This window comes from Panthera tigris, chromosome F3 (assembly GCF_018350195.1).
Source record: "Panthera tigris isolate Pti1 chromosome F3, P.tigris_Pti1_mat1.1, whole genome shotgun sequence".
Classification (NCBI taxonomy): domain Eukaryota; kingdom Metazoa; phylum Chordata; class Mammalia; order Carnivora; family Felidae; genus Panthera; species Panthera tigris.
Window position 1 is genome coordinate 25,712,716 of NC_056678.1, and position 23,243 is coordinate 25,735,958.

A 23,243-nucleotide genomic window follows, 5' to 3' on the forward strand; every position below is an offset into this window, starting at 1 on the left:
TGCGAGGAGAGTGGCAAGAACCGAACTTCTAGAGCAGAAAGGAATCTTAAAAACCATGCTCCACCAGCATGAGGCTCGACGCCGTTAAACCATCCACCCACCTGAGGTCACTCCCCTAAACAGCCACAGTGCTGGCTGCAGGACCAAGTCTCCAGACTGCCATCCTGGTGCCCGCCTGAGGAGGCCTCCGTGCCTCGGGCAGTGAGTGAGTTGAGTATGCCCACATGAGTGAGGGAGCTTGGGCTTTGGGTTTATCTAGCTTCTCTGAGCCACAGGTTCATCATCAACAGGTTTGTTAGGGGTCAACTGGGGTCATGTCACTTGTGAAGCAATGGGCAGGGCGCCTGGCACACAGTCAGAGTTCAATAAATATGCATTTACCACTCATTTCCCTCAGAAAGGTGGGGATTTAGAAGAACATGTAAAGAAGGAGCTGGAAGCGGTGGCCTGAAAGCCTAAAGGGCTGAAAGATGAACAGCTCTATATTGGACGTCAAATTAGCCATGGCCAGTCAGAGTGGGAGCCCCACTGTCCTCTAGAGGGCTCTCTGCTCAGGCCCTGATCCTTTCTTTTCTGGCTCAGTTTTTCCTCCTTCTCTCAGCTCCGCCCTGTGGCTCAGGGACCTCTTGCAAGAAGTGCTTTCCTGTAGGCGACAGGCTTTGAAGATTATATGACCTCAAAGGAATAGCTGAGGGGCGTATAGGACTTCAAAGGAATAGCTGAGGGGCGTCTGAGTTTAGAAGGTAAGACCTCACAAAGAGGAGAGCTGGGAAAGCTTGAGAAGCTGTTCCCTTTGAGGGATTCCTTGGGCTCCGGGGTCTGGAGGTGGAAGCGGGTGTGGGACACCCGGGAGGGAGCTCAGAGCCCGCTGGCAGGGGGCCCTTTGGTCCGGAGCCCTCCTGGGAGCCCCAAGATTTGGCCACAGTTCACACATTGCTTAACTCAAGCCTTCTTTGTCCGGCACCTCTGGTGAGTCGGAGAAAACGAAACTGAAAGCCGGCTGTTGTCTATGATAGCGCTTTTGCTGCAGTGTCTCTTTAGTCTGATATTTTGTTTGGGATTTCTTTGACTCCCTTCCCTTCCCTGCTCCTTTATTTCTACCAGCCCATCTCACACCTGCTGTAACAGGAACCCTGCACGTGAACATTTGTCTCAAAGTTTTCATTGCCAGGGTGTTGTGCTTTCATAGCACGATCGATTAGATCTCTAAGGGAGGGGACTTTGATACTGTCAGGGTGGCCAGATTGCTAAAAAGTGGTTGCTATGTGGGTTCTGTAGCAGGTGCAGTTTTACAGATACACAAGTAACAGTTTGGTGCTCATGCTTGAATTGCAGTTCTGTTACACCTGGTGGAGGGCCGTTGGACTAAATCAACACCATCAGGTCCCCTGTTTATGTGCTGTGTGTGTGCACACAGGTGGAGAGACCAGGATTCGCTGAATTATTATTATTTTTTCATAGTGGGACATTATTAGTTCTCTCATTTATTGAATGCCTAATATTTGCCATACGTGACATGCATGACTGTATTTACTGTTGCCCCCTCTGGAGGAAACAAAATTGAGAATAATCTAATGCTACACAATTAGGAAGTAACAGTCCGAAGTTACACAACCAGCGGTTCAGACTTCAATCTTGTGAGGTTGGAGCTTAAGCTCTTTCCGCTTTTCTGTATTATTTTGAATAGAGGCACAAAGAAGACCTGCCCAGCGCCAGCGAACAAACACGCTGAGAGGAATCACACTTCCTGTGGCGTAGGAAATGCAAATTGACATAACACAGACTTTTCCCCCTATAAATGAGAGTTCTTTCTTTCTTTTTTTTTTTAAGAGCCCATCTATTTCTGGCAAGAGTATGTTTATATGACATCAGAAGACATTTATTAACACAGCTTGAGAGTTTTTAAAACGATCATATCCTTTTGTTGTGGGACAGAGAACTGGTTCCAAACTCAGGTTTGGCTTCTAGCTGCTCAAAAATCAATACTAGAGAGACAGGTGATGGTGGGAAAGGGAAGGTTGCTTTATTCAGGAAACTGACAACCCGGGAAGATGGCAGACTAACGTCTCAAAGACCATCTTCCCCATGCAAGGGAAGCTGGGGAAGGCATGGGGAAAGGGAGGGGGTGGGGGCTGCGTGCCCAAGAAGCAGATGCCCAGGCAGTTAGTCATTTGTCAGTATGACCCTGAACAGACATATTGGCATCAGCAGCAGCTGGCCCTTCACTCCTCAAGGCCAGGGGTCTGCACATCTCAAGGAAAGTAGATTAGTTCCGCTACAGACCGAGGGACTTAGGTCAGCACACACAAGTGCATAGGCTTGAAGCAAATTAACACTTAAGACCTGTTAGTGTGCCATTACTCTTTGACCAGGCATTCAGTTCTTTGAAATCTATCGTAAGAAATCTATTATAAGATTTCTCATAAGAAAACAAGCTTTAGGGGCACCTGGGTGCAGTTGGTTAAGCGTCCAACTTCGGCTCAGGTTGATCTTGCAGTTCGTGGGTTCGGGTCCTGTGTCGGGTTCTGTGCTGACAGCTCAGAGCCTGGACCCAGCTTCAGATTCTCTCTGTCTGCCCATACCACACTTGCACTCTCTCCCTCTCTCTCTCAAAAATAAACATTAAAAAAAAGAAAGAAAATAAAGTTTAAAAAGCTAAATTAACTGAACCATTATTTAGAATGGTTAAAAAAATTCTAATTTTAAACGTCTTGTTTAAAAATTGTTTTTAAAAACTGCTCAGTAGTGGTGCCTGGGTGGATCAGTCAGTTGAGCCTCTGACTTCAGCCCAGGTCATGATCTCGTGGTTTATGACTTCGAGCCCTGCATTGAGCTCGCCGTTGTCAGCACAGAGTCCTCTTGGGATCCTCTCTCCGCCTCTCTCTCTGTCCCTCCCTTGCCTGCACTCTCTCTCAAAAATAAACATTTAAAAATAAATAGGGGCGCTTGGGTGGCTCAGTCGGTTGGGCGGCCGACTTCGGTTCAGGTCATGATCTCGCGGTCCGTGAGTCCAAGCCCCGCATTGGGCTCTGTGCTGACAGCTCAGAGCCTGGAGCCGGCTTTGGGTTCTGTGTCTCCCTCTCTCTCTGACCCTCCCCCTGTTCATGCTCTGTCTCAAAAAAATAAATAAACATTAAAAAAAATAAAAAAAAATAAATAAATACTGCTCGGTAATAAGGAAATGAAGCAACTGTTTGGTGGCATAGTGCCATTAAATTTTTTTAAGTTTATTTATTCTTGAGAGAGAAAGAGAGAGAGAAAGAAAATCCTAAGCAGGCTTGATGCTATCAGTTCCGACTCTGAGGCAGGGGCTTGATGTCTCAAACTGTGAGATCATTACCTGGGCTGAAATCAAGAGTTGGCTGCTCAACCAACTGAGCCACCCAGGTGCCCCAACCATTAACAATATTTTAAAAGACTTTGCAGTAACATAGGAAATTATTTACACTATGGCATTAAGTGAAAGAAAGCAGGATATTTATACAACATCTTTACATAGCATGATCTCAACTATTTTTAAAAAATGTATAGAAATATACTAAAATGTTAACAATGATTATTTCTGTGTGGTGGGACTGTAGCATAATAATTTTCTAGAGCAAATAGTTCTATATTAATAACCAGATTAATTTTTCCAATTCAAATGCTTCCTCACTATTGTGAAATTACAGATAGCTCTCTCATCTCCTGGTGGGATGTCAGAAGACTGCAAGAGTATTGTTTTCCCTCATACTGCTGGTCCACAGTCAGATAATTCCGATTTACCCTGACAGGAGTTCTAAGAGCTCCATGTCTCTTTGATCAAGTCCCAAGAAGATAAATTTTCATTTTCTTAAAGGAAAGGCACAGAGTTGTAGCCATTGGTAATTACCATCATGGAGAGCAAGAGCCATGACAACCTTCAGGAGAGACCCACACCCTCCAGCAAGGGGAGGGCATCAGTGGAGGACAACCAGTTGATCAAAGCGGTTGAAAAAGAAGACATCAAGCTGGTTCAGCAATTGCTGGAAGGAGGGGCTGATGTCAATTTCCAGGAAAAGGAGTGGGGCTGGTCACCGTTGCATAATGCGGTACAAAGTGGCCAGGAGGACATGCTGCATCTTCTGTTTCGTTATGGCGCTAATCCTTGTCTGAGGAAGAAGAATGAGGCCACTCCCTTCATCATCGCTGGGATCGGAGGAAAGGTGAAGGTGCTCGAACTTTTACTTTCTAAAGGTGCAGAGGTCAATGAGTATGATGCTAATGGCTTCACAGCTTTCATGGAAGCTGCTGTGAATGGTAAAGTCGAAGCCTTAAGATTCCTATATAAGAGTGGGGCAAAGGTGAATTTGAGTCGAAGGACAAAGGAGGATCAAAAGAGGCTTAGAAAAGGAGGGGCCACAGCTCTAATGGATGCTGCTGAAAATGGACATGTAGATGCCTTGAAGGTCCTCCTTGATGAGATGGGGGCAGATGTCAAAGCCCGTGACAACATGGGCAGAAACGCTTTGATCTATGCACTTAGGAACTCTGATGATAGAAAGGTGGAGGTCCTCACTCGCCTTCTGCTGGACCATGGGGCTGATGTCAATGTGAGGGGAGAGAAAGGGAAGACACCCCTGATCCTGGCAGTGGAAAAGAAGCACTTGGGTTTGGTGCAGATGCTTCTGGAACAAGAGCATATAGAGATTAATGACACAGACAGTGAGGGCAATACAGCACTTCTGCTGGCTGTCCAACTCAAACTGGCAGAAATTGCTCAACTGTTATGCGAGAAAGGAGCCAGCACAGACTGTGGAGATCTTGTTATGATAGCGAGGCGCAACTATGACAGTTCCCTTGCAAAGTTTCTTCTCCTTCATGGAGCCAGAGAAGATTTTCACTCTCCTGCTGAAGACTGGAAGCCTCAAAGCTCACGTTGGGGGGAGGCCTTGGAACATCTCCACAGAATATACCGCCCTGTGATTGGCAAACTCAAGATCTTTATTGATGAGGAATATAAAATTGCTGACACTTCTGAAGGGGGCGTCTACCTGGGGTTCTATGAAGGGCAGGAAGTAGCCGTGAAACGCTTCTATGAAGGCAGCACACATGGACAAAAGGAGGTCTCCTGTCTGCAGAGCAGCCGAGCAAACAGTGACTTGGTGACGTTCTATGGGAGTGAGAGCCACAAGGACTGTCTGTATGTGTGCCTTGCCCTCTGTGAGCAGACACTGGAGGAGCACTTGGATGAGCACAGAGGGGAGGCTGTGGGAAATGAGGAAGATGAATTTGCCCGGCATGTCCTTTTCTCTGTATTTAAGGCTGTGGAAGAACTACATCTACTGTGTGGATACACTCATCAGGATCTGCACCCCAGAAACATCTTAATAGGTGAGTCTCCCCAGTCTTCTCTTAAAAATTGTGGGATCTTTATTTACAAAAGGAAAGGATTTTCATTATAGATAGGAAAGGAGTAGAGTACGTGTATACTATTCTGTTCAAGGACTAACGAAACTGATTCATAATTATAGTGCAGTCTCTCCTGCTACGAGGTATAACCTTTACCCCACATGGAGGTCCCAGATGCCAATGGAATACCAGGCTAACCTTATACTTCCTTTGGCAAATGCAAGTATGAAGGTATGTCTTAGACGGGGTCAGCTCCAGAAATTTGAATTCCTAAAGTAGCCTGCAAGTCAGAGAATCCTGAAGTTATGTTCCTTCAGACAAGATGGTAGTCACCGTAAAACTGAATGGCAAAACTGAGGTCAAAATTGGGCATGCCAGGATAAGATGCAACACAGTGAAACAGCCTCCAAGTAGGCAGAACAAGGCACTACCCACTGGCTCAAGCCAATAAACAAACATACAAACAAACAAACAAACAAACAAATGAAAGCAACATTAAAGAAAAGAAGCAGAGCTGAATGTAAAGTCCCAGGAGGCAATGTGGTGCAGTAGAAAGAGTCTTGGCTTTAGACAGGTTGAGGGAGGCTTGCAGCCCAGTCCTGCCACTTGGTAGCTTTGCAACCTCAAAGTCACTTGGTTCTGTGAGGCTTAGTTCTCTCATTTAAGACTGATAATACTGCTTTGATAAGGTTGTTATGAGGTCTAAGTGCAGTATGTTAGACAAGTTACCTGTGCTATAGGTGCTCAACCAAGGCCAAGTTCTTGTCTAGAGGGCTAAGCAGAAACAGGTACCTAATATACAGGCATGCATTGAGATTCAAGCTAGGTGTAGGGGAACAAGACAAAAAGAGGGTTCAGGTATGGAAAGGCAGAGAACAGTGTTTAAGGTCCTGGACAAGACCTGGAAAGAAGTAGGTAAATCAAAGAACACAACTGGAATCTGGCTTTTAGTTTGAAGCCACTAGTGGCACTCCTTCCTGGTGTTAACCAACTTTGCTGGGGAGACTGACAAAGGCCAGAAATATGTGCAGCTCTACCAAGTGAAGCAGTCTCAAGATTCAGCCAAGGGCAGGTTCCTTCCCGCTTCTAAATGTCTATCTTGATGCAAAAGTGTCATATATTATGTTCTAAAGAAAATTACTTGTCACTACCTATTCTTCAGAACCTCTGGCACCACCTCTTCTATTCTTAAGCTTGAACAATAAAGAATAGACTATATTTCTGCCTCAGGTGGTGAACCTAACATATACTAGAGACTATTCTTTGTATTAAATCCCTAAAATGATAGGGAAAGATGGTTAAATGACTTCATAGCTGAGATCACAATAACAAAAGAAGTTTTACAGGACAAAATCTTTGAAGAGTCATTAAGAGACTGAACATGATTGGATGGGGTTAAAGAAGGACACAGGAGCCAGTATAAATGCAGAAGGCCACAACTAGATGTTACTCATAAAAGTGGGATCAGTGCAAAGAAGCCCCACTCAAGAGTAATGGAAGCCAGAAGCAGGAGAGGACAAAGGACCAGGTAACAGGCAGATTACTGCATTGGTAGAAACTAGGAAGCTCAAACCCTGTGCATCCCCTCTCCCCCACAGACCAAGCATCTATGACAGGCCTGTCTGTCTGCAGACAGGGAGACAGGGCTGCTACTCAAGACACTGGGTGGTTGATGATCTCAAGAGAAACAAAGAACATTTAAACCCACAAGATTTGTGCCAAAGCACCCTGCTGAATGGCATGTCCTTCTTACCCCTAAGTTTCACTGAATAAAATGTAAAGCAGTTCTGACAACTGCCTCCATCCCCCTATGTTGGATAGCATTAACAGAAACAACTCACAGGGCATCAGGGATTCTCAACTGCAAAGTGAGGCTTATAGTAAAAAATCACTTAAGATATTCATGAAGTACTGATACCATAAAAGAGATGCATGAAATAGAAGAATTAACACCCAAGGAAACAAAGCTAATTGAATGTATTAGTTTCCTATGGTTGCTGAAACAAATGATCACAAACTTGGTGTCTTAATAGAACCTTATGGGGCACCTAGGTGGCTCAGTCAGTTAAGCCTCCAACTTTGACTCAGGTCATGATCTCATGGCTCCTGAGTTCGAGCCCTGTGTCGGGGCAGGCTCTGTGCTTACAGCTCAGAGCCTGGAGCCTGCTTCAGAGTTGGTCTCTGTCTCTCTGTGCTCCTCCCCTGCTTGCACACTCTCTCTTTTTCTCAAAAGTAAATAAACATTAAAATTTTTTTAAACAATAGAAACCTATTCTCCCACAGTTCTGGAGGCCAGAAATCAGTACCACTGGCCCCAAATCAGGTGTCAGCAAGACCAAATTCCCTCTGTAGGCTGTGGGGGGAGACTCTGTTCCTTGCCTCTTCCTCTTGGCTGCTGATATTCCTTGACTTGTAGCATCACTTAATCTCTGCCTCTGTAGTCATATTGCTTTCTCTTGTGTTGTCAGATCTCCCTTTGCCTCCACAGAGGGTAGTTGTTAAAAGTTCTCACTACATAAGGATGTACGTGATTACACTTTGGACTCACCCTGCTAACCCAGGATAATCTCTCCTATTTTAAGATTCTTAGTCACATCTGCAAAATCCTTTTTTGTTTTGACTATATAAAGTAATATTCAGGGGCGCCTGGGTGGCTCAGTCGGTTGAGCATCTAACTTCGGCTCAGGTCATGATCTCACAGTTTGTGAGTTCGAGTCCCGCGTGGGGCTCTGTGCTGACAGCTCAGAGCCTGGAGCCTGCTTCTGATTCTGTGTCTCCCTCTCTCTCTGCCCCTCCCCTGCTCATGCTTTGTCTCTCTCTCTGTCTCAAAAATAAATAAAACATTAAAAAAATTTTAAAAAATAAAGTAATATTCACAGATTCCACGGATTAGTACATGGGCATTTACTTAGCTTACCTTATTAAGTAACCACAATACAACTTTAAATATAATTAATAAAACCAGAGAACAAAGATAGGTCATGTCTTCCAAGAAGCAAGAATAAGCATTGTGAAAATAACCAAATAGAGAATTTGGAATTTAAAAATATGATTGTTTAAAATTTTAAAACTTGGGGTGCCTGGGTGACTCAGTCGGTTGAGTGTCTGACTTCACTTTAGGTCATGATCTCACTGTCTGTGAGTTCCAGCCCCGCATCAGGCTCTGTGCTGATAGCTGAGAGTCTGGAGCCTGCTTCAGATTCTGTGTCTCCCTCTCTGTCTGTCCCTTTTCCACTCATGCTCTGTCTTTCTCTCTCAAAAATAAAATAAAAACATAATAAAATAAAAATTTAAAACTCAAGACTGGGTTGAAGATTAAATGAGTGAACTAGAGGATGTGCCCAAGAAATTCTCCAAGGAAATAATAGAAAAGTATAAAGGGATGGAAAGGGAAAAAGTTTAAGAAGTCAGGAATTAGATCCAGAAGTTCTAATAGGCATTCCAGAGGGAAGAAGAGAGTGAGGCTGAAACAATATTTGAAAAAAAAATCGCTGAGAATGTCCCAGAACTAAAAGATAGATGTAGTTCTCTTATTGAAAAGACTCACCAAGAGCTGAGGATAAGTATGGAAAAAACCCCATTGAGCCACATCTTAAAGGAATTTCAAAGCATCAAAGAAAAAAGAGAAAACCTCAAAAGCTCCCAAGAGAAAAAAAAATTACCTACATAGAAACCAAAATCAGATTGGTAAGAGACTTCTCTCATCAGCAACCTGAATGCCAAAGGAAGGCACTGACGAGAAAGAGCCTATTTAACAGCTGAATGTTAGTGTCACCCCAGAATTCATATGTTGAAACATTAATCTCCATATGAGGGCACTTGGAGATAAGACCTTTGGGAGGAGATTGGATCATGAGGGTGGAGCCTTCATGAATGACATTAGTGCCTTTTTTTTTTCACAATTAGAAATAATTTTTTTCATTTTCTCCAGCTTTATTAAGACAAAATTGACATGTAACATTGTGTGAGTTTAAGGTATATAATGTGATGATATAATATACGTCTATATTGCAAGATGATTACTACAATACAGTTAGTTAACACATTACCTCACATAGTTGCCGTTGTGTGTATGTGTGGTGAGAACTTATAACATTTACTCTCAGCAACTTCAAGTATATAATACAGTATTGTTAACTATAGTCACCGTGCTGTGCATGACATTCCCAGAATTTAGTCATCTTGTAACTGGAAGTTTGTACCCTTTGACTGCCTTTAGCCATTTCCCTGACCTCCACCACTGGCAACCACCAATCTACTCTCTGCTTCTATGAGTTCAGTTTTTTTTTTTTTTATTATTTAAAAACATTTTTTTAAATGTTTATTTTTAAGAGAGAGAGACAGAGAGACAGAGAGACAGAGAGACAGAGCATGAACGGGGAAGGGGCAGAGAGAGAGGGAGACACAGAATCTGAAGCAGGCTCCAACCTCTGAGCTGTCATTACAGAGCCCAACTTGGGGCCTGAACTCATGAACCATGAGATCATGACCTGAGCCAAAGTTGGATGCTTAACCAACTGAGCCACCGAGGTGCCCCTCAGTTTTGTTTTGTTTTGTTTTGTTTTAGATTTCACATATAAGTGAGATCATATAGCATTTGTGTTTCTTTGTCTGACTTCTTAAACTTAGCATAATGCCTTCAAAGTTCATCCATGTTGTCATAAATGGCAGGATTTCTGTCTTTTTATGGCTACATAGTGTTCTGCTCTGTGTGTGTGTGTGTGTGTGTGTGTGTGTGTGTACCATTTATTTATTTATTTATCCCTTCATCTGTCAATGGACACAGCCAGTTTCTATGTGTTGGCTAACATAAATAATGGTGTGATGAACCTGGAGACGCAGTTACCTCTTCAAGATGGTGATTTTATTTCCTTCAAATATACTTTTCTATTTTATCAATTTTTAATTTTTTTGAGAAACCTTCACGGTGTTTTCCATAGAGGCTGCACCAATTTACATTCCTACCAACAACACACTAGAGTTTCCTTTCCTCCACATCCTCACCAGTGCTTGTCATCTGTCTTTTGGTGATTATTCTAACAGATGTATGGGATGATATTACATTATAGTTTTGTTTTGCACTTCACTAATAACTACTGATATTGAGCACCTTTTCATGTATCTTTTGGCTCTTTTAATGTCTTCTTTGGAAAAAATGTCTATTCAGGTCCTTTGCCCATTTTTCAGTCAGAACACTTTATCTTTGCTATTGTATTGAATGAATTTTATAATTCACTCCAAACCAGATATCTGATTTGCAAATAGCTTTTTTTAAATTCTGTACATTCCCTTTTAATTTTGTTGATGGTTTCTTTTCCTGTGCAGAAGCTTTTAGTTTGATGTAGTCCCTCTTGTTCATTTTTTTTGCTTTTGTTGCCTGTGCTTTTGGTGTCGGATCTAAACTATCACTGCTGAGACCAATATCAAAGAGCTTTTCCTCTATGTTTTCTTCTAGGAGTTATAGGGCTTCAGGTCTTACATTTCAGCCTTAAGCCATTTCAAAGTAGTTTTTTAAGTGGTGTAAGACAGGGTTCCACTTTCATTCTTTTGCATGTAACTATCTGTTTTTTTCCAACATCATTTTTTGAAGAGATTGTCTTTTCCCCATTGGGTATTCTTGGCTCCCTTGTGAAGAATACATATGTGTGGGTTTATTTTGGGGCTCTTGATTCTGTTTCATTCATTTTATACCAGTACTACATTGTTTTGATTATTAGAGCTTTGTGATATAGTTAAAAACCAGGAAGTGTGATGCCTCTAGATGTGTTCTTTCTCAAAATTGCTTTGGATGGATTAATGCCCTTATAAGAAGAGGTCATAGAGGGCTGCCTGGGCAGCTCAGTTGGTTGATTCTCTGACTCTTCATATCCACTCAGGTCATGATCTCATGGTTTTTGAGGTTAAGCCCTGTGTTGGGCTCTGTGCTGATAGCATGGAGCCTGCTTGAGATTCTCTCTTTCCCTCTTTCTCTGCCACTCTGCCACTTGCACTTTCTCTCTCAAAATAAATAAACAAATAAATAAACATTAAAAAAAAAAGAAGTCATAGAGCTAGCTAGTTATCTTTCCACCATATGAGGACACAGCAAGAAGATGGCTGTCTATAAACCAGTAAGAGGGTCTTCACCATGAACCCAGTCCTGCTGACACTCTCATCTCAGATTTCCAATATTCAGAACTGTGAGAAATAAATTTCTGTTGTTTAAGCCACTCAGTCTATTGTGATTTGTCATAGCATCCAGGACTGACTGAGAGAATAGTCACATTATTATTGTTCATATGTGATTCAGAATAAATACATATTTTTGACTGCAGTATTATTAGCACACAGTGTTTTATTAGTTTCAGATGTATAATATAATGATTCAACAATTCTATACATTACCCACTGCTCATCACAATAAGCACACTTTAATCCCCTTTATTTATTTCACCCATCCCCCTCCACTTCCCCTCTGGAAACCACCAGTTTGTTCTCTGTATTTAAGAGCCTGTTTTTTTGTTTGCCCCCTTTTTTTTCTTTGTTCATTTGTTTTGTTTCTTAAATTCCACATGTGATGAAATCCTATGGTGTTTAGGTTTCTCTGACTTATTTCACTTAGCATTATAGCCTCTAGGACCATCCATATTGTTACAAATGGCAAGATTTCATTCTTTTTGATTGCCGAGTAATATTTCATTCTCTCTCTCTCTCTCTCTCAATATATATATATATATATATATATATATATATATATATATCTTCTTTATCCACTCATCTGTTGATAGACACTTGGGCTACTTCCTTATCTTGGTTATTGTAAATAACGCTGCAGTAAACATAAGGGTGCATATAACTTTTCAAATTAGTGTTTTGTTTTCTTTGGGTAAATATCTGGTAGTGGAATTACTGGATCATATCATATCTATTTTTAATTTTTTGAGGAACCTCCATACTGTTTTCCACAGTGGCTATAGTAATTTACATTCCTACAAACAGTGCACACTTTTTCTCCACATTTTTACCTTTTGTCCTTTTGATTGTAGCCATTTTGACAGGCATAAGGTGATATCTCATTGTGGTTTTGATTTGCATTACCTGATGATGAGTGATGTTGAGAATCTTTTCATGTGTTTGTTGGCCATTTGTATGTCTGCTTTGGAAAAAGTTTCTATTCAGGTCCTCTGCCCATTTTTAATTGAATTGTTTGGGGTTTTTTTGGTGTTGAGTTGCATATGTTCTTTATACCTTTTTGGCATTAACCCCTTATTGGATATCTCATTTGCAAATATCTTCTCCCACTGAGTAGGTTACCTTGTCGTTTTGCTGATGGTTTCCTTTGTTGTACAGAAGCTTTTTATTTCAGTGTAGTCCCAATAGTTAATTTTGCTTTTGTCTTCTCTTCCTGAGGAGACATATCTAGAAAAAATGTTTCTATGGCCAATGTCAAAGAAATTACTGCTTATGTTTTTCTTTTTCTAGAATTTAATGGTTCCAGCTCTCACATTTAGGTCTTTGATCCATTTTGAGTTTATTTTTGTGTATGGTGTAAGAAAGTGGTCTATTTTCATTCTTTTGCATGTAGCTGTTTAGTTTTCCCAACACCATTTGTTGAAATACATTTTTTAAGCATTCAAGGATCCAGGAAAACTTTCTGCCCACAGACCCTACATGAAAGATCTGCTAGAGGATATGCATAAGGAAGGAGAGAGAGTCTGGGAGAAAATAGTAACTTACAAGAAGCAAAGAATAAACAAAGAAAGAATTCATTGTTTATGTAAATTATGCACATTGTTTTTTTTTAAGAATTACAAATATATTAATCTTAGATGACATCACTGTGGTGGGAGTGAGGATGAAGAGGTTCTTGATTCATTCATTGACAGCAGGGTGGAGTAGGCAGATTTTGTCCGGACTCTGCCCATCGACTGTTAACAGTCTGTGATGATGTAAGTTTAAAATTTTGATAGCACTTTAACAATGTCTATTGAATCTAAACAAAACAAAACAAAACAAAACTGGGGCTTGTTAAAAAAATCAAGTGTTAGGCAGAGATGTGAAGTGTTCCATCAGGCACTTGCCAATTTAAGTAGTAGAACTCAGCTCCAAGTGGCTTAAACAATGAAGGGGATTTGTTAGTTCAAATAGCTGAAAACAGTCCCTGGTTATGATCTGCATCCCATCTGCCCCTTCAACCTACTTTCCAACTACATCCCTCCTCTCCAGGTACTCAGCCTGCTTTCTGTCAGAGCGGAATTCTTCGGGTTCCTTTCTGCCTTGGGAATTCCTATCTGGAATTCTCTCTTCCCTGCTCCACTTATCCACTCAAATTCTAATTTTGAAAGAGAGAGAGAGAAAGAGAGAGAGAGAGAGAGAGAGAGAGAGAGAAAATGCAAGCAGGGGAGGGGCAGAGAGAGAGAGAGAGGGAGAGAGAGAAGCCCAAGCAGGCTCCATGATGACAGCATGGAGCCTCATGTCGGGCCCAAATTCACAAACTGTGAGATCATAACCTGAGCTGAAATCAAGAGTTGGATGCTCAACCAGCTGAACCACCCAGGTGCCCTAAGAGTCCTTCCTCAAGGAAGACTTCTTTCCCACATACAGCCATGTGGTTCTTGTTATAAACTTTCAGTTTCCTGCACTTTTGGCTAGTACTTTTAAAGTTGCAATTAACTTTGTGTTTATTTGTGTAATTATTCACTCAATATCTATCTCCTTGTTCAGCGACTCTGAACCCTGCAGGGTCTGTGCCGTGTTCTCCTCCTCCACTGTCATTTTCCCCCTCACTAGACCCTTATTGAATAATTTAGTGGAAGCATTTTTGTTAGACTGTGGGTTTCCGTGCAACTTTGATATTTAAGTTCAGAATAAAAGGGGTTCGAGAAGCACACAATTCTACTGACTGTCATCCTATCTGGAGTTACCCAGTTTTCTTTCTTTGACTCCTTCAAGCCAGAAGCAGGAGCTACTTCTTCAAGGACAGATCACTGACTTGTTCTCCTCTCATATTGTTCCGGATCTCTCCTGTCCATGCATCCCTCTGTCTGAGGACTCAGTGGCTTCTTTCTAGGGAGAAGGATTCTGAAGAGGGGATGAGGCAGTGACTCATAACAAGCACATGGTTTATCCATGATAACTGCTTACAGCATCATAGTGGTCTGTGGGTGATGGGCTTGATTTAGTGGAGTGCTGTGCTAATCTGGCCTTGGATTTGGAATCTTGTTGGTTAGCTGTTGTGTAGCCTTAGGAAGTCAACATAACTCCTGCCAGCAGTTTCTTTATAAATCTGTGCTCTTTGCCCCCAGGAATTGCCTGAATGGGGAGCTAGTTAAATTTATCCTCATCCTACCTCACCCCCAGGACTGGAAAAAAATAAAATTTAAATCCTGCCCTTGGCATATAACTAACAGGTGAAACGATGTGGTGCACATGGCTCTTTTGAGGAGTAAATGGCCATGCAGATATAAGCTTTATTGCTGCTTTCTTCGGCGATGGTAGCACATTGCGGAACATATTTATTTAAATTAATTACAACAGGAAGAGAAAGGATTTTCATTGCATCTCTACAAACTATCCTCTAGATTCCAAGAATGCTGTTTGCCTGGCAGATTTCGATAAAAGCATCAAGTGGGGTGGAGAGCCGCAGGAAATCAAGACAGATCTAGAGGTAATTTCTACAACTAGTTTACTTTTCCATCTTTCACCTTCCTTTTTTGTTTCATTCATTCCCTTATGTCCTATGGCCAATTAGAGTTCATCATTTCTATTTTAACTAACTTTCACAGCGTTTTCCCAGAGATCGCTGCCTTCAGTCCTGTGCAGACAGTAGCATTTCTCTGGGTTGGTGTGGAGTTGGTTGTTGCTGTGGCTCCTTTCTGTATCTCTTTGGATCTCTCTCCTCCTGCACCAGCTAGATAGTAAATAAATCGAGCATGCCACATCTCTTCTAAAATTACCTCCAAGAAGCATCTCCAAATTACCTCCAGAATTTCTGCAGGAGGTATTTTCTGCCTAAGGACAAAGCAGTTGAGATTTCTTTTCCCATTCCATCCAAACTGGGGTGCTAAACTCCTGGGAGGGCCAGATACTACAGCCCTCTGAAACACAAGGGAGGGATGAGATTGATCTTCAGCTTGAAAGAGACTAATCTTGGCCAAAAGGGTTAAGACCCTGAAATAGCTGTTTCTCCTGGGAGGAGAGAGGGCAAAAACAGAGCCTGACCTCTGCAGACCAAAGGTTCCAGATTGATTCTGATCCTGTCAGGGTAGCTTTGTCCTGGGGGATTCTCCAGGGTGCTCAACTTTCAACCCCAGGAGCAAGAGCTCTCTATCCATGTCTGGCCTTTGCTGTTAAAAGCCTCAGATTTTAGCTTCTTCCCTGACTGGTGTCTTGCCTGCTGCATGAAGTTCCTATGCTGACCTCCTTCTTTGCCTTTCCTCCCTGTCATGACCTAACTCCTGGGGCTATCACTCTGTCCCACTGGACCTGGACTGGCTCCTTTATCTGCTCCCTGACATGGCCCCAACCCAAAGTTCCAGTTCCCAGCCAGATTCCTACCATTTCCCTTGCTTAAAATATTTTTCTTCTCCCCTGTTTATCTGTATGCTGTCCATACTTTAAGATCAAGCTCAAATTCCTCTTCCTTTAAGCAGTCTGCCCTGACAACTCTGGCCCATGATTACTTTTCACTCCTTATAAACCTCAGTTGTGGGGACCATATACTGCCTCGAAGGGTTCTTTATACACTACCTGTGTCTTTTCTCCCTAATAAGCCTGTGGACTCCTTGAGATTTCTCCCACTTTCCATTTGGTCATAACCTATATCACACCTCCATACAGAGTGATAATTCATGAATACCTTTAGCTCAATTTATGGGTTTCATGCAGGCCCTTGGACTGCTGGTCCTATATGTGGTAAAGAAGGGAGATATCCCTTTTGAAACCCTGAAGACTAAAAGTAATGAAGAGGTGATTCAACTTTCTCCAGATGAGGAAACTTGTAACCTCATTCATCACCTGTTCAACCCTGGAGAAAATGTGAAGGAGCATCTGAGTGGCCTGCTGGGTCATCCCTTCTTTTGGAGTTGGGAGAAGTAAGTAAAGCTTGATTGCATATTTCAGGCATCCAGAAGGGAGACAATGAGTGTATTAGTCAGGAGATTTTATATATAATATATATAAAATCATATATCATATATCCAAATGATAAATATAAATATATATTTATTTTTCATAAGGAAATGGCTTAGGCAGTACTGAGGCTGAGAATTTTCATGATCTGCTTCTGTAAGCTGGAGACTCAGGAAACCCAATAGTGTAATTTAGTCTAAATCCAAAGGCCTGAGAGCGAGGGGGCACTGATGATGGGGATTCCAGTAAGGGTCTGAAGGCCTGAGAGCCAAAAGGGGTGAGGGCAAAAGAAGGTTGATGTCCCAGATGAAGCCATAAGACAAGAAGGGGTGAATTCCAGGTTTTGTTCTATTCAAGGACCTCGGGGGATTAGACGAGGCCCATTCACAAGGGGAAGGTGATCTGCTTTACTGAGTTCACCAGTTCAAATACTAATCTCATCTGGAAACACCTCACAGATATGCCTAGAATAATATTTAATCTGGGTCTCTTGTGGCCAGACAAGTTAACACATAAAATTAACCATCATGGTTAGGTGGTGTGGGAAGGAGTTAGTCTGGGAATCAGAAGACCTGGGCTCTCCTCTCAGCTTGGCATCTCCTGATTGTGTATCTTTGGAGTAGTGACTTAATGTCTCTGGATTCTGGTTTTGTTTTCTGAGGAAAAGAAAAAGCCGGGGGGCGGGGGGGGGGAAGGGGGAGCGGAGAAAGAGAGCAAGATGCCTGCTTCTTCCATCATACAGAATTTTTAGAGACATGGTTTTACTACTTTTATCAAAAACCAAAAGGTAACATTGTTGTTTCTGAAAAGAGAAGGCAGAGTGGAATGACCATGATAATTTTGTCATCTTCAGCCGCTATAGGACCCTTAGGGATGTGGGAAATGAATCGGACATTAAAATGCGAAAATGTAATAGCAGGATTGTCCAACTACTGCAACTTGAAATGTCTGAATGTTCCAGAAGTTTTGCCCAGTGGACTTCTAAGGTATGAACGATTCCTGTGTCTGGAAGTTATTCCAGGAATAAGGATCTGTGTAATGTGTCATGTTAGTTTTTTTTCTTTTTTTTAACTTTCAGTATACTATTGGCCCGGCTCAGCCAAGGGGTGGAAGATGTGATTTCCCTGCCTTCCTCCCCATCCCAGCCCCCTCTGCCCTGTTGGTCTCTGTCTCATCTTTCAGAGGCTAGGCCCTCCTGACAGACAGACTCTCATCTAGACTTCTCTTCAGGATGGCCTCGTCCCAGCCCAGGAGTCTTTTCCTTTCTCATGGCTCTTTCCCTCCAGCCCTGGTTCTAAGAGAGGCCTGGCTAATCATCCTATTACTATTGTGACAAGAGCAGCTGATTAAATAGAGTTTAACCCCAAGGAGGTCCCGCACCATGAGACTTCGCAGTCCAGGGAGAGATTGGCTGCCTCTGCCAACTGTCCAGCCCAGCTCTGAGGGCCCACATACACATCTACATTCTGCCTGGGGAAACACACCATGAAGAAATCTTTCAAATTTCTCTTCTTCAAGAAATGGTCCACCTAACTTGAACTAAATACAGTAAAACATAACAAATTAATCATCACCTCGATCTGGTCAATGCTACCAAAACTTTCGTTATTATTACTTAGCAGATACCTATCGAGTGCCAGTTTCATGCTAGACCCATGTGAGGCTGTGGGCATGTAAAGCAGAGTACAGCATGGTCCATGGAGGGCCAAGAGACCCACAGAAACACTGGCTGTATGATACATGCTGGGCTCCCTGGAGACAGTGCAAAGCACTATGGGAGAATCCATATCCCCAGGTCTTTGACCAAAACCAATAGCTTCCCAATCATATGCCTGATCTAGGACTGCTTGTCTCACACCTCTTTGTTTCTGGGTCTCATTTTGCTTTCCTTCCCTTGTTTGCCTCTAGATGACACATCACACTCATAATTGCTGCCTTAGTGTCCATTTCCCCCCACTACCCTGTAAATTCCAGGGGGGCAGAGACTGTCCGTAGTCATGTCTGTTACTGAATTCCTGGCATGGAGTAGGTATGCCATGACTCTTTGCTAAATGAACATCTATAAAACTTCAGCTAAAACTTAAACTTTTAGGAACAGAGAAGTTTGAAACAAGAACAAGTGATAATAACAGCTGACAATTCTGTAGCACTGAATCTGTGGCAGTTATAGTTCCCAGGGTTTTGTGAGAGTTTCCACAGCTAATCCTTATAACAACCTCTGAGGCAATTACCTCCCTTTTGTGGGTGGGCACACTGAGGCACAGGCAAATACTTTTTCCAAAGGCACAGAGCCAGCAACAGAATCTGAAGCTGGGCAGTCGGGCTGCTGATGCTGTGTGCTAAAGCTACTCACTGCACGAATTGATGATGCCATGAAGTCCACCCGTTCATTTAATTGCTGAGGAAATTGAGACTCAGAGGTATAACCTGAAATAGCCAGACCTAGAAAAGAAAGATTGGCAGAGCCTGGGAAGGAAAACCTGTTCTTTTGTTTCCCAGTTCATCAGTTCTTTCCCCAAAACTTCATGGACTTATGATGCATTTTGACTGACTTCAAGCCTTACCTTTTTACTATTTTTTAGGTTTTTTTTTTTTTGTTTATTTATTTATTTTTGAGAGGGAGAGCACAAGCAGGGCAGGGGCAGAGAGAGAGAGAGGGAGACACAGAATCCAAAGCAAGCTCTAGGCTCTGAGCTGTCAGCCCAGAACTTGACGTGGGGCTTGAACCCATGAACCACAGGATCATGACCTGAGCCAAAGTTGGATGCTTAACTGACTGAGCCCCCAGGCGCCCCTCAAGTCTTATCTTTCAATTCCCATTTGAGACTTTGACTTTCTGTCAATTCTCACGACTTGCCCATTTTCACGGTCATACATTCAGCTTTGTGGCAGCCCCGAGGAGCCAAGTTTTCCAGCGTGTGCTCCTGCCTCCTCCCTCCGGGGTGCCCCGCGCTGGCGTGCAGTGGCTCAGCCCTTCTCCCAGGTGCGCTGCACGTGGCACATGTGGACTGTCTCAGCGGGTCTTCGCTGGGGTGGTCTAGTCACCCGTGATTCTTGAGGGACTCTATCTTCACGACTGTTGGGTGCTATTCTCTTACCCCTAACGCTTTGTAAAAAGGAGAGCCACCTACAAGGGTGCAAACACACAGAGAAAGGCATGGGCTTGGGAGACGCTGCTGTGAGATACTTAGAGGCAAGGAGGAACATGGAACCTTTGGAAATAGGATTCAGAACAAAACAAAACCCACCACACTCATTTTGGCAATGGCTGCCGGGTCCGATTTTAGTCTGAACACCCCTCTTCAGGGGGGAAATGTAATCAATTACCAACTTGGACAGGTGGCCACCAGGATAAAAATATCGTACAGTCTAACAAGTAAATTTCCTAGGATAGTAGCCAACGAATGTCTAAACCATGTTTCAATATATTTAACTTCCTATGAAAACAGTTCACTGAGAAAATAGATACCAGAATGTGAAGTTACTTATAATCCCACATCTAGACACAACTACTGTTAGCATTTTGATGTTATAGTATTTACTTCCGTTCTTTTTCTTTCTATTAATTTATTTTATTAATCAGTGGTAATTTGGGCATATATTCAAATTCGCATTTTGCCTTTTTGTACTAATAGTGCATTAGGGTTTATTTTGTGTTGCTACTACATTTTTGCTTAACATTTTGTTTTGTAGATTGACAACTACGTTATGCAAGAAATGAATAAGTATTATGAAAACAAACGCAAACGTTATAAGAATACTGTGTGTGATCTGTTAAAGTTCATCCGGAATTTGGGAGAACATATTAATGAAGAGAAAAACAAAGAGTAAGTACTATTTCTGTTCCTGCAAGTCATCTATGAAATGAGGGTGATTTAAAAATCTAATTCTAGGGCCGCCTGGGAGGCTCAGTCTGTTGAGTGTACGACTTCAGCTCAGGTCATGATCTCGTGGTTCATGAGTTCAAGCCCCGTGCTGGGCTCTGTGCTGACAGCTTGAAGCCTGGAGCCCGCTTCGGATTCTGTGTCTTCCTCTCTCTCTGCCCCTTCCCCATGTGTGCTCTGTCTCTCTCTCTCTCTCAAAAATAAATAAACATTAAAAAAATTAAAAATCCAGTTCTAAATTTATATCTGCTATTTGTTAGAATAGGAAATTTATTTTGATGGAAGAAAAGTAATTCCTCCCCTCTGGAAAAGGCCAACACAAGGGTCTTACAGTGAATGACAGATGTGCCCCGCAGGCTCTTATCCTCCTTTTTAGCTATTGCTGAGCTCTCTTGAACAGAAGGGTAGTGACTCCCTTGTGGGAAGAAATGCAGGGGCCCGGGCAGCTGGCTAAAGTGAATGTGGTGCTGTAAAAGTCTCAAAAGTAGCCCCTGTTAGTGAAATCAGCTTTTGCAGCTTAAAATGTTAGCTGTAAACTCACAGAAAGCTTGCAGTTTTCAGGTCTCTTTTGGATTTTGGAATTGTAGATAAGGGACTGTGGAACTGTATCATCTCCATGTTATGGAGAATAAAACCGGTTCACAAAAATCAAGTTGCTAATTAGTTGAAGAGTTAGGAGATGAATCTTGTTCTGTCAGATTAAAAAAAATTTTTTTTAGTGTTTATTTATTTTTGAGAGAGAGAGAATGTGAGCAGGGGAGGGGAAGAGAGAGAGGAAGACACGGAATCTGAAGCAGGCTCCAGGCTCTGAGATGTTAGCACAGAGCCTGACACAGGGCTTGAACTCACGAGCTGAGACATCATGACCTGAGCCGAAGTCGGATGCTTAACTGACTGAGCCACCCAGGTGCCCCTTGTTCTGTCAGATTTTAAACTCCTTACTCCCTCTGCTCTAGAAACCAAGGGAGCAAAGAGATCTTTGGACGCAGATGCTATAATGGGGGAAGACGATTTGGGGGCAACCATGCCAATATGTTTATGTTTCATTTCAGGATGAAGTCGAGAATTGGAGAACCTTTCCAGTATTTGCAGGAGAAATTTCCAGATCTGGTCATCTATGTCTACACGAAACTACAGAACACAGAATACAAAAAGCATTTTCCCAAAACCCTCAATCCCAACAAGCCTTAGTGTGATGGAGGTCATCCCTGAGTGGTGGCTGAGCTTTTAGACTTCAGGGAGGTACTTACTTAGCTGTGATCTTGGGCAAGTCACAACTCTCTGTCTGGGTCTCTTAACTAACCTGGTTGTTTGCGGGGATGTTAGATAGCGGGTATATCAGGCCCTGACAGAGTGCCCAGTTTTCCTACATGTTTACAACAGAAAAATGTATATGCTTAAACTACCTTCCTTGTCTTTTTTATGGGTAAAGCTTAGTGCTAGGAGCTGGGAGGGCATCCTGCTAAGATTCCTCTTGTCAGTTGCACCCCAGGAGTTGAGTGGCTACACCTGTAATGCTTCTATGTTTTACCTTGATTGTCTCATTTAATTCTGCCAATGACCTTGCAAGACAGGGTTTATTATCCCCATTTAAGAACTGGCGGACCTGAGATTCAGAGAGTTTGAATTACTTGCCCAAGATCATACAACTTGCATAGAGCACTGTATAAATGCATTTCGTGTTATTGTTATCACTTTCTTGGGTATTTAGAACTTAGTCACTAGCCCAGGGATCTTCTGGATGGATCCCCAAAGGAATATGCCAAAGGGACTCCAGAAAGCTCATTCACTCATTTACTCCACTATGCATGCATTCATTCATTCAATATTTGTTGAACACCTAGTATAAGACCAGACACTAATTGTATGAATTCCATTCCTTCTAGAACCACCTACATTGGTTTTCCATGACCTCAAGGAAGTTCTCAACTGGGGGCAGTTTTGCCCCTCAGGGGCCATTTAGCATCATCTGGGGATTTTTTTGGTTTTAAATCTGGGAGATAGGGAATGTTATTGTCATCAGATAGATGGAGGTCAGGGATGATGCCAAACATTCTATGATGCACAGGATAGCCCCCCACAACAGAGAATTATCCAGCCTAAAATATCAGTGGTACCAAGACTGAGAAACTCTGCCTTAAGGAATTGGGACACTTTTGAACTGGCTTGGGGACCAGGACCATGGATTGTGTAGACCACCTCACAGAGGAGTGACTTGGATTTATTTTCTTGCTTTTGGATTTGTAGTGAAACAATTCCAGTGTCACCTCCCCAGAAAGCCCCCTGAGCTCCCCCCACCCTCCATCCCCCAGTCTGAGTGCTCTTTCTGGCCCCCTAGCACCCATAACCAGAGCATGCTTCTCTCCACCTTGAGCTTGCTTCTTCCTCACTGGAATGTAAGCTTTCAAGGACCAGTGATATTTATAATGTTTATTTATTTATTTTGAGAGAGAGAGTGAGGATAGGCGAGGGAGGGACAGGGCTCAGCATGGAGCTTGACGTGGGGCTCGATCCTACAACCATGAGATCATGATCAGAGCCGAAATCAAGTGTTGGACACTTAACTGACTGAGCCACCCAGGCACCCCAATATATATTTTTTGATTTGTATCATTAGTGCCTAGCAAAATGTCTGCCATATGGTAACATTCAATAAATAGTTACTGAAAAATTAATGAACCATCTTTATAAATGAATAATAATGTTACCTTACATTTTAATCGTGCTTTATAATTTATAAATTACACCCACATATTTTCTCTTTTAGTTTTCAAAATTATCCTGTAAGGTAGGTGTTGTTATCTTCATTTTGCAGATGAGGATAGAGACATATTGATTTACTCTAATACATAGCTAGAAAGTATCACTGTCTTGATTTGA

The 23,243-nt window shown here is 42.4% G+C and overlaps 1 protein-coding gene across 4 annotated transcripts; it reads left to right on the forward strand.

Annotated features, from left to right (window-relative positions):
• The first annotated feature begins 609 nt into the window (after positions 1–609).
• On the forward strand, positions 610–22,846 carry RNASEL (ribonuclease L). Of its 4 annotated transcripts, none has more exons than XM_042976215.1 (8): positions 610–743; positions 1,831–1,997; positions 3,839–5,352; positions 14,931–15,016; positions 16,237–16,442; positions 17,333–17,465; positions 20,173–20,306; positions 21,416–22,846. In XM_042976215.1, exons 3-8 carry the CDS (start codon positions 3,876–3,878, stop codon positions 21,552–21,554), a joined length of 2,175 nt encoding a protein of 724 aa, XP_042832149.1. In that variant the 5' UTR covers positions 610–743; positions 1,831–1,997; positions 3,839–3,875; the 3' UTR covers positions 21,555–22,846. The 4 variants fall into 4 exon arrangements, with proteins under 4 accessions (XP_042832149.1, XP_042832150.1, XP_007096269.2 ...); XM_042976216.1 differs by having other exon boundaries at positions 1,831–1,955; XM_007096207.3 differs by lacking the exon at positions 1,831–1,997 and having other exon boundaries at positions 3,672–5,352.
• Positions 22,847–23,243: the final 397 nt, after the last annotated feature.

Excerpts from the sequence above, each read along its gene's own strand:
- RNASEL (XM_042976215.1), top strand. The coding sequence starts at position 3,876 with ATGGAGAGCAAGAGCCATGACAACCTTCAGGAGAGACCCACACCCTCC. Across the intron at positions 15,017-16,236 it reads AAATCAAGACAGATCTAGAG|GCCCTTGGACTGCTGGTCCT; the intron begins GTAATTTCTACA and ends GGTTTCATGCAG. Across the intron at positions 17,466-20,172 it reads TTGCCCAGTGGACTTCTAAG|ATTGACAACTACGTTATGCA; the intron begins GTATGAACGATT and ends TTTGTTTTGTAG.